A 14,103-nucleotide genomic window follows, 5' to 3' on the forward strand; every position below is an offset into this window, starting at 1 on the left:
TCACCAGTTTCAGAAATGGCCACTTCTCCCTTGAGGTTGGTGTGCCTGAGAGTAATGGTGGTGGTATGGAGGAGGGGTTTGAAGTGTCAACAAGTGAGCACTCTCTTCCAAAGAGCTCTACAAGGACTGAACCCCTACTGTTTGTCAGTGAAAGGGTGTAGAGAATAAGAGAACGTCCTCCTCAATAGCCACACCGCCTCTAATCAAAATTGTGAGGATGAACCAACCCATCATGGAAGTGTCCTTCCGGGTCTTTCTTTTCCCTACCTGTCTTTACTGCTCACTGAAATAGTACATAAATACACATATGATATGTCACAGCTGAATGTCAACAAAGTCGTGCGTTAAGGCCAGGTCCTAGTGGAGTTTTGATATTATCCTTCCCAGGAGCACTTGAAGAATGTGACTCTTGAGCAATGAAAAGTCATCAAGAGCCAAACATTCTCAGTGTTTGAGTTTCAGGCATGATGACGAATGGTGCAAAAGATATTTTGAGACCTGGGACCGTGCCCAGGATTTTGCTTCATAGCTCCAGCAGCCACCTGTTTGTGAGAGTGGCTCTGTAGCTGCTTCTAAGAGACTGTCTAGGTCATAGATGAAGTTCATCACTAGGTTTTCACGTTGTATCATAGGCAAGGCCATGATTACATGTGGGAGGCCTAGATTTTTAGATGCAAGACTGGAGCTAGTATTGTTTTGTTTGTGGTACTGGGTTTTGAACTCAGGGCCTCACTTTTGCTAGGCAGGCACTCTACCACTCCGCCAGTCCTAGTATTGTTTACCTGTTGCTCCTCTACCTTGGAAGAAGGGAATGCTTTGTCGTCCCTAAATGACTCACAGTGAGAGAGACAAAAGATTTCAAAAGGAAAATTCCCCCTGGGAGTTAAGTTGTGGTGCTTGCCTATGATCCCAGCTACTTGGGACGTGGAGGTAGGAGGATCACAGCCTGAAGCTAGCCCAGCAAAAGTGCGAGAACTTACCTGAAAAACAAACTAAACGTGAAAGGATGTGTGTGTGTGTGTGAGAGAGAGAGAGACAGAGAGAGAAAGAGAGAGAGAGCCACCTGTTTGTGAGAGTCGCTCTGTACCTGCTTCTAAGAGACCGTCTAGGTCATAGATAAAGTTCATCACTAGGTTTTTACATTGTATCACAGGCCAGGTCATGATTGTATGTGGGAGGTCTAGATTTTTAGAGAGAGAGAGAGAGAGAGACTTAAGTGGTAGAGTGCCTGTCTAGCAAGTACAAAGCCCTGAGTTCAAACCTCAGTATTGGAAAAAAAAATACAACTTTGCTGCTAGTTCATAAACTGAAAGCCAGTGTGCTCAAAGGAATTTAGCTTTGGAGGAGGGGAAGAGGGCTGTAAGCAGATGCTGTAAGGACAGCCAGGCTTTAACATGCCCGCGTGGTGCCAGAGACCATCTTCCTTTAACAGAGTCCCTAGGGACACTGTGCTAGATGTCTAAGAAGCCAGGTCATCTCATGCTTGACTGCACAAAGGTTGCCTGGCACTCAACCACTAGGTGGTGGTCTTGAGGAGGCCGCCTGTGTTATTGGAACATTCCTTTGGAGCTCTTGAATTTTGTCTTGCCCACAGACCCTTTGTCTTTGCAAGGGAACTTGAGACAGGCTTCCGATCTTTCTCAGGCCTTTGGGGAACCACATTAGCAACTGCAAGCATGGCTGGTTATAGAGAGAGGGTTTTGTGTGAGGCCTTAAATAGTTCCTCTACTCAAGCCAGGCCAGGCTGTCATCACTTCCCCTCTGTTCTCTAATACTGTTGGAATATTCGGGCCAGGGAGAGTGTGGAGAGAGAAATGGGAAGGGCTGTCATCAACTGAGGGCGGTTGGATTTATTGTTTTTGCTGCCTGTGCCAAAAGGAGCTATTTAGAAGCTGCAAAAGCTTCCCATTCATCCATCACTCAGTCAGTCATTAATTCACTGAATGTTTTTTGAGCATCTATTATGAACAAGGCCACGTGGTGAATAGAAGACAACAGGAAACTACCATGATTCAAGGAACTCCTAGGATTTTATAGTTAGAAGGAAGCTCAGAGACCATGTCTTCTAACTTCCAGCTGGCACAGGAATCCCTGTCCATCTGCTCCACATTACGGGGTTCTTAGGGCAATGATGATCCTTTCTGGTGATGGAGAGGTCACTATATCTGGAATCCCATTTCATTGCTGAGAAGTTTTGACTGTTATCAAAGCTATCTCTAAGCCTGGCACCGGTGACTCAAGCCTGTAATCCTGCCTACTCAGGATGCAGAGATCAGGAGGATCATGGTTCAAAGCCAGCCTGGGTAAATAGTTTGTGAGACCTATCTTGAAAATACCCAACATAAGGGCTGCTGGAGTAGCTCAGGTGGTAGAGTGTGATGCCCTGAGTGTAAACCCTAGTACCACCAAAAAACCAAAACAACTGTCCCTATATACAGCTGAAATCTCTTCTGTTACTTTGAGAGCCACACAGGAGTGGTTCAATATTTGAGGACATTTAAGTCACCATTACCCTTTTTCTCCACCACCCCCATTCTCTTTCTTGGGTTTCCTTTGTTCTCTAGCCACTTCTCATACAGTGTGACTTCTAGATGTAGCACCAGCTCTGCCCCCTCCTTTAGGACTTCCTCGTGGAGACATCAGCATTGAAATGTGCTTTGTAGATGGATGTGGTGGTGCACAGCTGTTGTCCTAGTTATTCATGCAGGAGGTGGAGGTAGGAGGATTGCAGTTCAAGGCCAGTTCAGGAAAAGTGTGAGACTCTATCTGAAAAATAAACTAAAAAGCAAAAGAACTGGGGGCGTGGCTCAAGTAGTAGAGCGCTTGCCTAGCATGTACAAGGCCCTGAGTTCAATCCCCAGTACTGAAATAAAAAGTAAATAAAATTTGCTGCTGTAACCAAGGCAGGTACTCTGCTGTCTTCTGATCAGACTAAATATTGACAATGACCACGTCTCTTGCTCTATTGTACATCACCAAAAATGTTTCAAGACAATCAGTGATGAATTCTCTGAGTAAGCTGTGAGCAAAGAGGTTTGAGGATTGAGGGAGAATGGACAGAGTTTCAGTGGGGCAGATCAGGGAGGGCTGCTTATAGGAGGTGACATTTGCTCTAGGATTTTAAGACAGGTTGGGTTTCAGCAGGCACAGGTGGGTATTGAAGGGTAGCTTGTAGTAGGGACTATTGGTGAGACAAAATTCAGGCAGTGAGTGTCAGGTATCCTTCAATAGAGAATTAGCTGAAACCCTGCTGGGGGAAGAGGTACAGGTTAGACACTTCTAGAGATTCTTTAAAACACAGTGGTTTGATAACCAAATTCCATTCTGGACTGGACAAGGTCAAAGCCAGACAAGGGTCAAAGCCTAGAAGCCTTTTTGATGTATAATGAACCCATTTCACAGACAAATTTCCCACTACTCTATTTTTCCTCAGGTCTTCCACCACAAGCTGATAGGGAGCATACTGATTGGCTCTTTCAAGATAGATCTGGGGACTGTGTACAATCAACCTGGTAAGAAAGTGCTGCCTCCCAATCTCGCAGTCTTACTCTTCTTGGGTTTACAGCACCAAGGAAGAGGTTATCTCATTCATTCCCTCATCAAATTATCCATTCATTCAGTGACACTGAGCAACAGTTACGTGAAGTTGAATGAGACACGACTCTTGCTCTCAAGTTTTACAATAGTGATAAAATTATCTTGTCTTTCTACTTCCTTCTCATACAAATTCTCTGTAATTTAGTACTGTAAGATATAATCAGGACAGGCAGAACAGAATAGATGCTAAGAACATGAACTCTGGAGTCACATGGCTGAAATACAAATTCCACTCTGTGTAAATTCCTAGCTCTGCAACTTCAGATAAAAGATGTTACTTCTCTGTGCCTCAGTTTTCTTATCTGGAGAAATGAGGATAAATGAATACCTCCTGGTAGGGTTCTTAGAGGATTAAGTTAATAAATAAAGTGCTGAGTCAGGCCTCCCACATAATAGAACTATGGCATTTCATATCAGGACTGCTATAGAAATTATCATCCCCAACTTATAGGAAAGTAAAACTCAGAGGCTAGGTAATTTTGTTCAAGGTGAAGAACTAATAGGTAACAGAGCCAGGATCAAAAACAGAAGTTCTCACGAAAGGCCCCTATTCTTCAGCAGTGATGCCAACTCACCTGACCTTTGGGGTCTGGCAGTGGAACATGACCAAGAGCAGAAGCCTGATACAATGCATCAGGGAGCTATGGAGTCCGTGGGAACAGGAGACCTCTGATCCCTAGTAAAAGATAGGGACTACTTGACTCCTTAGTGTTTGCTATCATACAGAAGTGAGAACCTAGTATTACAGATCTAACAATATTTTAAAGATAAGTTGAAAGTCTAGACTTTATCAGCAATTTTGAGGTCCAAACAGTAAGATCTATGAGGTCCATTTATGGCCTCTGAGCAAGTAACACGTGACTTCTATGCTCAGTTGACGTCCCCGTCTGGTCAAAGCTAGAGTCTTGTCTAGATGATTCACTAGGTTGAAGGTTTCCCAAATATCTATGGTAAAATAACAAAGAAGTGGGTGGGAAGCAAAAGGGGAGGAGGGGAAGGAAAAGGAATAACTGAGAAGAGCTATGGCCTCAAGCAGCAGAGGGAGGAAAGTGTGGGAGCCTTGGGGTATGGGGGAGAATGGGGAGCCAGTGGGCTCACCTGTGGAGGATGTGAGCTGTCAAGGTGTTTTTGCAGGTCATCAGTTCTGTGACAAGTGGGCACTGCTTACAGACCCCAGCGACATCAGGACTGGTACTAAGGGATACCTGAAGTGTGACATCAGTGTGACCGGGAAAGGCGATGTCTTAAAGACCAACCCTAAAACTTCTGATGCTGAGGAGCAAATAGAAAAGTGAGACAGGTCCATCTAAGGCCATATAAAAGAAATGATATGTCCCAATTTTATGTCTCTTTTCCCTCCCTCCCTCCCCTTCTTATTGGGTACCTGACAACTGTCAAATCCAAGTCTTGTTCACCTGGGATTCAGCTCTGTCAGACACTAGGATGTGTCTTCTCAAGGACATGGCTCTCTTTTGAGAGCTCAGCTTCCACGACAGGAAGTCTGGTTTCCTGTAACAGCCCATGGTAGATAAAGCTATTCCTGAGCTCGTCTGACTTACCTGGACAGAGCTGATTTTCCTTTGAAGTAATTATACTTTCAGCCAGTGGTTTGTAGCACAGGAAGACTTAATTGCACTTCTTTTAAGGTTCAAGGTGGGATCCAGGGTTGAGGCTACAATTCTAGAACCTGAATGTGTTCATTCTCCTCAATGTCATTTGCACTAGGAAAAACAACTCATTTTAGTGAAGAACTCTAGTCTTGTATATGGAGATCCTTCCATCTGCCTCCAAATTGCATCTACCTTTTCTCTCTATTCATGCAAGTGAGTGAGCTTTTTAAATTTTTATTTCTCTCCCCCACTCCCTCAGGAACCTTTTGATTCCACAAGGGTTCCCATCAGAAAGACCCTGGGCCAGATTCTATGTGAGACTCTACAAAGCAGAAGGGCTGCCCAAAATGAACTCCAGCATCATGGCGAACGTCACCAAAGCGTTTGTGGGTGACAATAAGGACCTCGTGGATCCCTTCGTGGAGGTCTCCTTTGCTGGGCAGATGGTGAGGAATCATGGTCACCAGTATTGATAGGCCTGAGCCAGGACCCTGTTCTGTATCCAGACGTTTTTAATCAAATGAAATTAAGTTAAAATCAAAAGTAAGAAGTTCCGGGTAAGAAAACTTGTTATAGAGGACAATGAGTCAGGTGGCAGGGGAGGACTGTCACTCTTTATTGGAGATACTAGAAAGTAGCTCTGGGAGGTTTTGGGTTTATGACCCAGGCAGACAGACATCCTTCCTCACATGTGGCTACTTCTTTGAGCAATGTTACCCAGGTTCTATAGAATTACTACCACCTCCCAGTCTTTCTCACATGTGCCAGGTAGTCCTTGTTCTTTGTACGCTGGACATCTTTGTTCCCTGCTCAGAAACAATTGGAAGTATCAGGCCCTGGAATGTTGTCAGAGCTTGATCCCAACTGATTGGACCTGGAAGCTTTGAACAACACTTGTTATCTCTGCCATCAAACTATGGACATACCCTGACTCCCTCCCTCTGGCAGGGGTGAATGCTGAAGCACTTTGACTTTGGGTGACCTTGGATGCCATATAGGACTTTGCCTTCATTTTATAATAAGGGCACTGAGGTCCCATTGGAGCAATAATTGGGCCAAGGTCATAGCCTTATAAAACAAGACTTCAGTGTCTAATGGTGTCTTGCATTCCTGGAGATGTGTGGAACAACTCCCATTGATCATATGGAGTGTTAGTTGTACCCAGACCCTGATGTGTCATTAGAACTTTCTAAGGACAGTGACTTGCCTTTGTCCCAAGTGCCTAGCATGATGTCTAGCACAGAGTAGGTCACCAGTAACATTCGCTGGGTGCAATTAATTTTCATTGGTGACAGGAGGAGACAGGTTCGTTATTTTTAGCAACTCGCTTTGTATCTCCAGCTGGTTTGAAGAATATTCTTTAGGTAGTCACTAACTTCCACAGCTTGCATCCTTCTGCTTGTGTGTTTTAGGGGAGAACCACGGTGCAAAAGAACTGTGCTGATCCTGTGTGGCACGAACAGGTGGTCTTTAAGGAAATGTTCCCTCCCTTGTGTCGGAGGGTGAAAATCCAGGTGTGGGATGAAGGTAGCATGAATGACGTAGCTCTGGCAACTCATTTCATTGACTTGAAGAAAATCTCCAATGAGCAGGATGGAGACAAAGGTAGAGTCTCACATACGCCACTTGGAAATGATGACTTTATGCCCGCCTAGTTAAAGCAGAGGGTTAGAGCAGTCATGTTAGAACTTTCCATGACTCTCTGAGGTCTGTGGCCTGGCTAACTTCAGGCAGTGGATGGAGCCAGGATCTGTATATGGGATATGGGAGGTTCAATCACTCTTCCCAATTGAAAAAATGAGTTTAGATTAGATCAGAGGTTATTGCCTGCTATATGTAAAATATGGCTCACGGGCTATGAATGAGTTTTGTATGTTTAAATGATTCCACCACCAAAAAAAATTATGTCCCTAACAATTGATAGGAACATGAGAGCATGAGGACACCATAGAAAGACCTCAATAAATATTTATTGTCTATTTCTTTATATTATTGAAGTGTTTACCACCTTATACAAAAAGCATACTCTCCTACTTACACAGCTTATCAGCTATCTGTGAACATTTTTCATTCACAACTTTTCAGAAACGTCTTGATGATGTTCAGGAAAATATATTATCAGTGTTATAAAAGTAGACAACAGGAATCATACAGTCTTTCTATCCTTTTAACACAATTTTCCCATTTCTTTAAGTCTATTCAAAGGAGGGATAAAATCTGAAGGATAGAATCCAGTTTGTGGAAGTGGGAGTGGGAGACGGGAACATTAGGTGTTTATCATTATCAATGATATACACAGAAACATTAATTGGCAACAGTGGGGGAATGGTTAAGCAAATTATGATCCATTTATTCATTTGTAATAATAGCTAATATACTCGAGCACTTCCTAAGGCTTGCATGGAGCACAAAAGAGATATAATCTTTTTAATTCTGTCAGGTGAGACAGGTATTATTAGAATTTCCTCCAGATGAGGGAATGGAGGCATAGGAAGTTAAGAAAAACTCACCAAGTTCATACAGCTGGAACGAGCCAAAGCCAGGATTTGAACCCACCAATGTGCTGTACTTGCTGTACATTATGTTGTCAAGGAAATGCTCTCATAGACACTGTGCACTTTCTCCGATGCTACATGTTGAGGCGGGGAATCAGGAGTAAGTTAAAATCTCCAGGTCTTTTCAGTTCTTTGTTGAGAACATATCTCAGAGCATTCACGTCTCTTCATCTGGACTGCCCTGCTTTATTCTGAGCTGCGGGGCCTTCAGTTTTGAGAATGAAGTGGTCCCCAAACCATCTTCCCACATTCATTCTTAAAACCCTTCACATAGCACCTAGAGAGTTCTTAAGAGATGTGATTATATCACAACCTTGCTTAATCCCCTTAAAATATTCCCATAGATTTTAGGATACAAACTAAAATTCTTCTCAGGACCCCTAAGTTCCCTCCACATCCCCAAACATTTGTCACACAGCTCAGTCTCTATTCCAAGTCCCTTTCCAACTGGTAACAACACACTGTTTCACCCCCCCCCCCGCCCCGCCTTTCTCAGCCTGCCTATCTCCACTCCACATTACATTGTTCTTGAGTACAAGATGTATCTCCTGCATGGTGTTATAATGTAAATATTTATTCATTTAGTGTTCATGGGCTCTATGGCTTGTGTCTGGCATGGTGCCTGGCTCATGTTAGGAGTCCATAAACATTTGCCAAACAAATGAAGGCCTTTATAATATCGTTACAAATGTGAGCAAGTAGAATCATAGGTGGAAAAAATGACTAGAAGGAAATTTCACAAAATCTTGTCTAGGATATCCTAGAAATATTTTCTTTTGTTCTTTCTGTACATTCTATATTTTTTAAATGAATGCATGCAATTTTCATAAAGCAAACACATGGTAAACTGAAAACTCTAAGTACATAACTAATGCTGAGGTCTTCCCAGGATTTCTCCCTACCTTCGGACCTGCCTGGATTAACCTGTACGGCTCCCCCAGGAATCACAGTCTGATGGATGACTACCAGGAACTGAATGAAGGCTTTGGGGAAGGTGTATCTTTCAGGGGCAGAATCCTGGTAGAAATTGCTGTGGAAATCCTCTCAGCAGGGGCCCAGGAGTCTAAATTTTCCAAGGCCCTGAAGGAGTTGAAGTTGTCTTCCAAGGACAAAGACTCTAAGTCATCCAAAGGCTCAAGTAAGGACAAGGCTGACAAAACCAACGATGGGAAACCACAGCAGGCTTCAGACAAAATGAACTCCACCGAGGTGGAGGTGGAATCTTTTGATGTGCCTCCAGAGGTAGGTGTGAGCACTGCTTCTTTCTACCTGACCTCAGCGGGGCCCGGAACAAAGACAGCACCTGCAAGGGGCTCCTGAAGGCATTTGCCTGTCTCATTCTCCCCGTAATACTGTGTTGATCCAGTCCTGTGTTTCTGAGATGGGTCCTCTGTTCTTTCTTGACACAGCACAGCCATCTCCAAACTATAGAGGTACCTAATTTGTTTAGCTGTATCAGCCTGGAGTATGCTCTGATGTGATAATACAGGAGGAAGAAGAGTAGGTGACAAGCTGTGATATAAGAACTTGAGAAACCTTGCTGCTCATCAGTGAGGAAAGCACAACTCAGGAAATCCTAGATCAGAACTCACCATAAAGCACATGAGTGTATTTCCAGCCCACTTCTATATTGTGAGCAAGACCTTGGGACTCCAAGATGCATAGTGACTGTGAACATCCTCTCAGTGCTTGGCTTAGCAGTACGATTTGTAGTTAAGCAAGTGAGAGGGGATAGAGTCCAGCTCTGGGCCTGGCTGTTCTGCCCCTGGGAATGTTTTCTCATGCCAACAGGCAGGGATAAGAGGGATGATCTTCCAGAGCCATCCATCCCTAAGGAGTTGAGGCAGACTGCAGGGTTGCAGAATGAGAGTCATCTCTTTCTTAGAAGAAGCCACTTATTTTTACTGTTGAGATCTAATAAATCTTAAAAAAAAATACTGTTTAGGGGGAGATGGGAGCACAGAGGTGGAAACCTTGGGCTTGGGCCTAATCATGGCCATGATGCCAACACCATTCTGGGGTTTCTATTTGCTCATTAGCAAAATGGCATAGTTAACAGTTGCTCTGTCATAGGCTTCATCCGGGGCTAATGAGAAAAATGCATGTGAGTTGGTCAACAGAGTTTTGGGCACATGCACAGTAAGCTTGCAATGCATTTGTTCTTACTGTGATTTGCTCCTTCCACCCGGGGTACAGCTGTTCAGTTTTGCACCTGTTTGAGGAGACTTTATGTATTTTTAGGGACATCTCCAGCTCTCCCCTCTGAATTCACATACATAAATATTTTCTGGAAATGTGTACTGTTAGCTTGTTGTGGTTAGAACAGGAATTGTCTTTATGGGATCATGTGTGTATGTGTGTGTGTTTAGAAAATATGCCAATGCTGGCAACTTGACTTTGGACTTCAGCAGAAGTTAGGGATAGCTTAATGGCTACTTAGGCTGATAGTCCTTACATTCCCATCCTTCTGCTGACATTTCCTGCTCTGGGATGAGGTTGGGCATTCTTTTCTAAATAAGGATCACCAAGTGAAAAGAGGCTAGGAGAAGATTTTCTTAATCAAAGTCAATATAATTCAGATAGTTGGCTGAGGGCGCCTGAGGAAGTAAACACTAGCAGAGAGCAAGGGAGTCTGGGAATTTGTGTGGGCTTGAGTGTACTCCTGTCTGCAGGGCCAGGGGCCATCTGATTGCTGTAGGTCAGGCAGTAAAGAGGGAAATAGTCAGGCATCATTTGCTTCTATTTCACTTCCACCGTCTCTGTCTTAGTTTCTTGTTGGTGGTCAGTTTCTTGTTATGTTTATTAGCTATCTATCTAACTGCATAACAAGTAATCCCAACACTTAGCAACTTTAAACAACAAATGCTTATTTTCTCTGTGGGTGAGGAATTTGAGGATAGTTTAGTTTGGTTGTTCTGGCCCAGGCCTTCTCTTGAAGAAACTTCTGGAGAAAATCTGTCAAGATCTTGGCAGAGACTGTAGTCTTCTGAAGGTGTCACTGGGGCTGTAGAATCTTCTCCCAAGATGGCTCCTCCACACAGGAGGTCTTGGCTCCATGTTGGCTATTGGCAAGAGGCCTCAGTTCCTTATTACATGGACCCCTCCCACAGGCTGCAGAGTGTCCTCATGACATGATAGCTGGCCTTCTCCAGAGCAGATGGCCCAGGAGGGAGTAAAGTTGACACTGTCTTTGTGACCAAGCCATAAAAATCACACACTGACATTTCTGTTGTGTTTGACTTATTAGAAACAAATCATTTAGTTCAGCCCACACACAAAGGGAAGGGTATTAGGCTTTGCTTTTCCATGGGGAGGACTAGCTAAGAATCTGTGGACCTATTTTAAAACCACCACTCTGAGTTTTTATGTTCTCCAAAGCTAGAACAGCTCAGAGCTCACCCTCATCAATCCAGGGTCCTCAAGCTCCAATGTCACTAGCTATAGCCAGGTCCTCAGTGCACATCTGGACAATTGAGAGACCTCATGATGCTGGCTTTTTCAATTTACCCTCATCATCACTATCAAAGTTTTCCTTCCCTGTGCCAAACTCTCAGAACAGAGCCAACAAAACAAATGTGCTCATTTTCAAATTCTGTGAACACTTATTGAGTCAATTCTTGTTTAATCATTCTCAACATTGATAAGAACGAAATTTAGGCCTAATCCATGGAGTTTATGATCGAGACGGGGAGGAAGACATGCAAAATAAAGTATCAGCAAGTAGAAAGTGACAAGAGCATTAGAAAGTACAGATAAAGTGTCAGTATTTCCTGGAGTAAGTGAAGTATAGTGATTAAAATGTCAGGCCCCCAAGTAAGGGAGATGGATTTAAATTGTGGCAGTATGACACAGTGGTCACTGCTCAGCCTTTAGAGAAACATCGCTTCTTGTTTGACTCTTTGGGCATGTGCCTTACCCTCTTTAGGCTTATTTCTTATGACAACCCTTACTTCATAGCCTCGTGGTGAGAATTTAACGAATTAATACATGCAAAGTGCTCAGAACAGAGCCTGGTGCATAATAATTAATAAACACTCAGTAAATTCCAGTTTTGTTTAATAGCTTTGGGGCTTTCTTAATCTCTCACTGAACTGCAGTGACCTCATAGCTAAGTGGGTATGATAAAAACACTCCCTCCTCATATAGTTGTGAAAATTACAACAGGTACAAAATAAACTCGCTGAACACTGCTAGGTTTCATTTTTCCAGATTAAGATATGCTTCCAGATGGGAAAGCCATTTGGCTTGGGTCTTGAAGATGTGTAGGATTAAGACATTAACTCAAGCCTGTTCAAATACTTACTGTGATTACTATTTATGGAGTTTCTATGCAAATGCTTTTGACTAGGTGTTCCAATAGATGTTATCCATTCTGCCTCCTCTCTTCCCATCGGCGCTACTATGATGCTTATGTCACAGGTCAGGAAAGTGACAGCCAGAGAGTGGGCATGACTTGCCTAAAGTTCTCTAGCTAGGAAGTTGCAGAGATGGGATTTGAAGGGCTTGGCTGACTGTGGCACCTGCCATCCCTCTTTCTGACTCCACAGTCTGGCTTCCTTTCTATTTCTTAGTGGTTTCTGTACTCCTCCCAGAGAATGAACTCAGGAAGGTGGGAAGGTGAGATAAAGGCTGGTTTATGAATGGTAGAGCATGACAAACTCCAGCATGGAGCTCCCACCCTGTCTGGTGTTCTCTGGTCAGAAGAAACACTTCCTGGGTTTGCCAACACCATGGGCGGCTCCTCTGTGGGAAAAGGGCTCACCTCTCACCCAGTGTTGTGAAGCCTTTTCTCAGAGACATGGTCCAGGATTCTTGATCTTTGGGCTCACAATTGATTTATTTCCTTAGATCAACCTCAGTGTGTGTGTGTGTGTGTGTGTGTGTGTGTGTGTGTGTGTGTGTAGTTTAATAAATCCAACACAAAACCATGAAGCCCAGACTACATGGCTCCAACTCACTTAGGCTACTTTCTCAGAAATGCAATGCGAGGTCACTGTGCCCCAGTGACATATGTTCCACATTAATGAGAGTCATTTGCAATTACCTCATGATGATTTCTATCTTAATGACCTGTCATAGTCCTGTCTTTAAGACTACGGGGTCCTTGACAGAGCAGCCGTTGTGAAGACCAGGTCTTAGGCTTAACTGACTTTAACTTGCTGTGTGACCTTAAGAAGTTCTTTGTATCTCTGAGCTTTAGTTTGCTGAGGTAAAAGGTGGAGGTCGGAGTAGATGCACTCCACAGCCCTTTTCATTAGAAAAATACTTGTAATGCTGGGACCACTGTGTCACTCATAGCAGCAACCACTGCGCACATGGCATCCTGGATGCATATGATTGATTGATGTTTGTGTGTCTGCCCAATCTTCTGCCCTTTTTATCTGAGTTAACTCATTATTTTGTGAAGTCAACTTTGACCTTGGGGCCATACCTAGGCATCAGGTTGGCACATGTTAGAGTTCAAAGCCTATTGGGTCTGTGGTTGGAACCCTCCAGAAATTGGGCAATCTCAAGCCTCTTTTCCCTCAGTCTCCTTAACTGTAAAATGGGAACGGTCCAGATTTGACCTCTTAAAGTTGTTAGGATGAACAAACAATAAACATAATGTATATGAGCACCCTGTGTGAGCCATAAAATTATGCTCGCGGGTAGGAGTTTCATGCTGTGACTCTTGACTTTCTGTTTCTAAAAGTCTGATCAGTGGAGGGCCGTCCCTAGCCCGTGTTTCACAAACAGGATCTTAGAACTATTCACATACCATGCTCAGTCTTTGATATGAAAGGAGGCTTTCCATATATTAAGGCAGCTGCTCTGAAGGTTGGTGTGTATCACTCTAGACAATTGGCTGAATTTGGATTGCAATTTGTTGGTTGTGATTCCTGTCTGATAAGTGGGGAAACATGGCATCTCAGGCTGGAACAGAGTTCAAATGCCTGTAAATTATGCTGGACCAAGTCAGCATCACGAACTTAGCTTCCTGGAGAGAGAAAAATGCCAGTTCTCTTGATTTTTTTTTCTTTCCATAGATTATACCAGAAAAATATGAGGAATATTTACTCTTTGGAGCATTTTTTGAAGCTACCATGATTGACCGGAAGATTGGCGATAAACCCATCAGCTTCGAAGTGTCTATCGGTAAGTGCAGGCAGCTTAGCACATACCTATTTCTTGGATGAATTAATCAGAGCCCTGTATGAAGGTGATTGTACTTTGGAGGATATTTGCATCTCAAAAAAGAAATGAAGAATTTCTTGTCTACCCTATTGTCAACATATAAAGGATAGATTTATTGTCCCACTTTTAAAAAGTGGGTAACAATATAGGTTTGGATTCAGAGATAC

The 14,103-nt window shown here is 43.4% G+C and overlaps 1 protein-coding gene across 1 annotated transcript in view; it reads left to right on the forward strand.

The window, feature by feature from the left end:
- Fer1l6 (fer-1 like family member 6) overlaps positions 1-14,103 on the forward strand; it is a 128,898-nt gene that overhangs the window by 24,161 nt on the left and 90,634 nt on the right. Inside the window, exons 7-12 of the mRNA XM_020185903.2 lie at positions 3,434-3,512; positions 4,732-4,888; positions 5,467-5,653; positions 6,620-6,812; positions 8,652-9,004; positions 13,789-13,897. Of these exons, the coding sequence (XP_020041492.2) occupies positions 3,434-3,512; positions 4,732-4,888; positions 5,467-5,653; positions 6,620-6,812; positions 8,652-9,004; positions 13,789-13,897 (1,078 nt within the window). The remainder of the gene's footprint in view (positions 1-3,433; positions 3,513-4,731; positions 4,889-5,466; positions 5,654-6,619; positions 6,813-8,651; positions 9,005-13,788; positions 13,898-14,103) is intronic.

The sequence above is a fragment of the Castor canadensis genome, chromosome 3 (genome assembly GCF_047511655.1).
Source record: "Castor canadensis chromosome 3, mCasCan1.hap1v2, whole genome shotgun sequence".
NCBI lineage: Eukaryota > Metazoa > Chordata > Mammalia > Rodentia > Castoridae > Castor > Castor canadensis.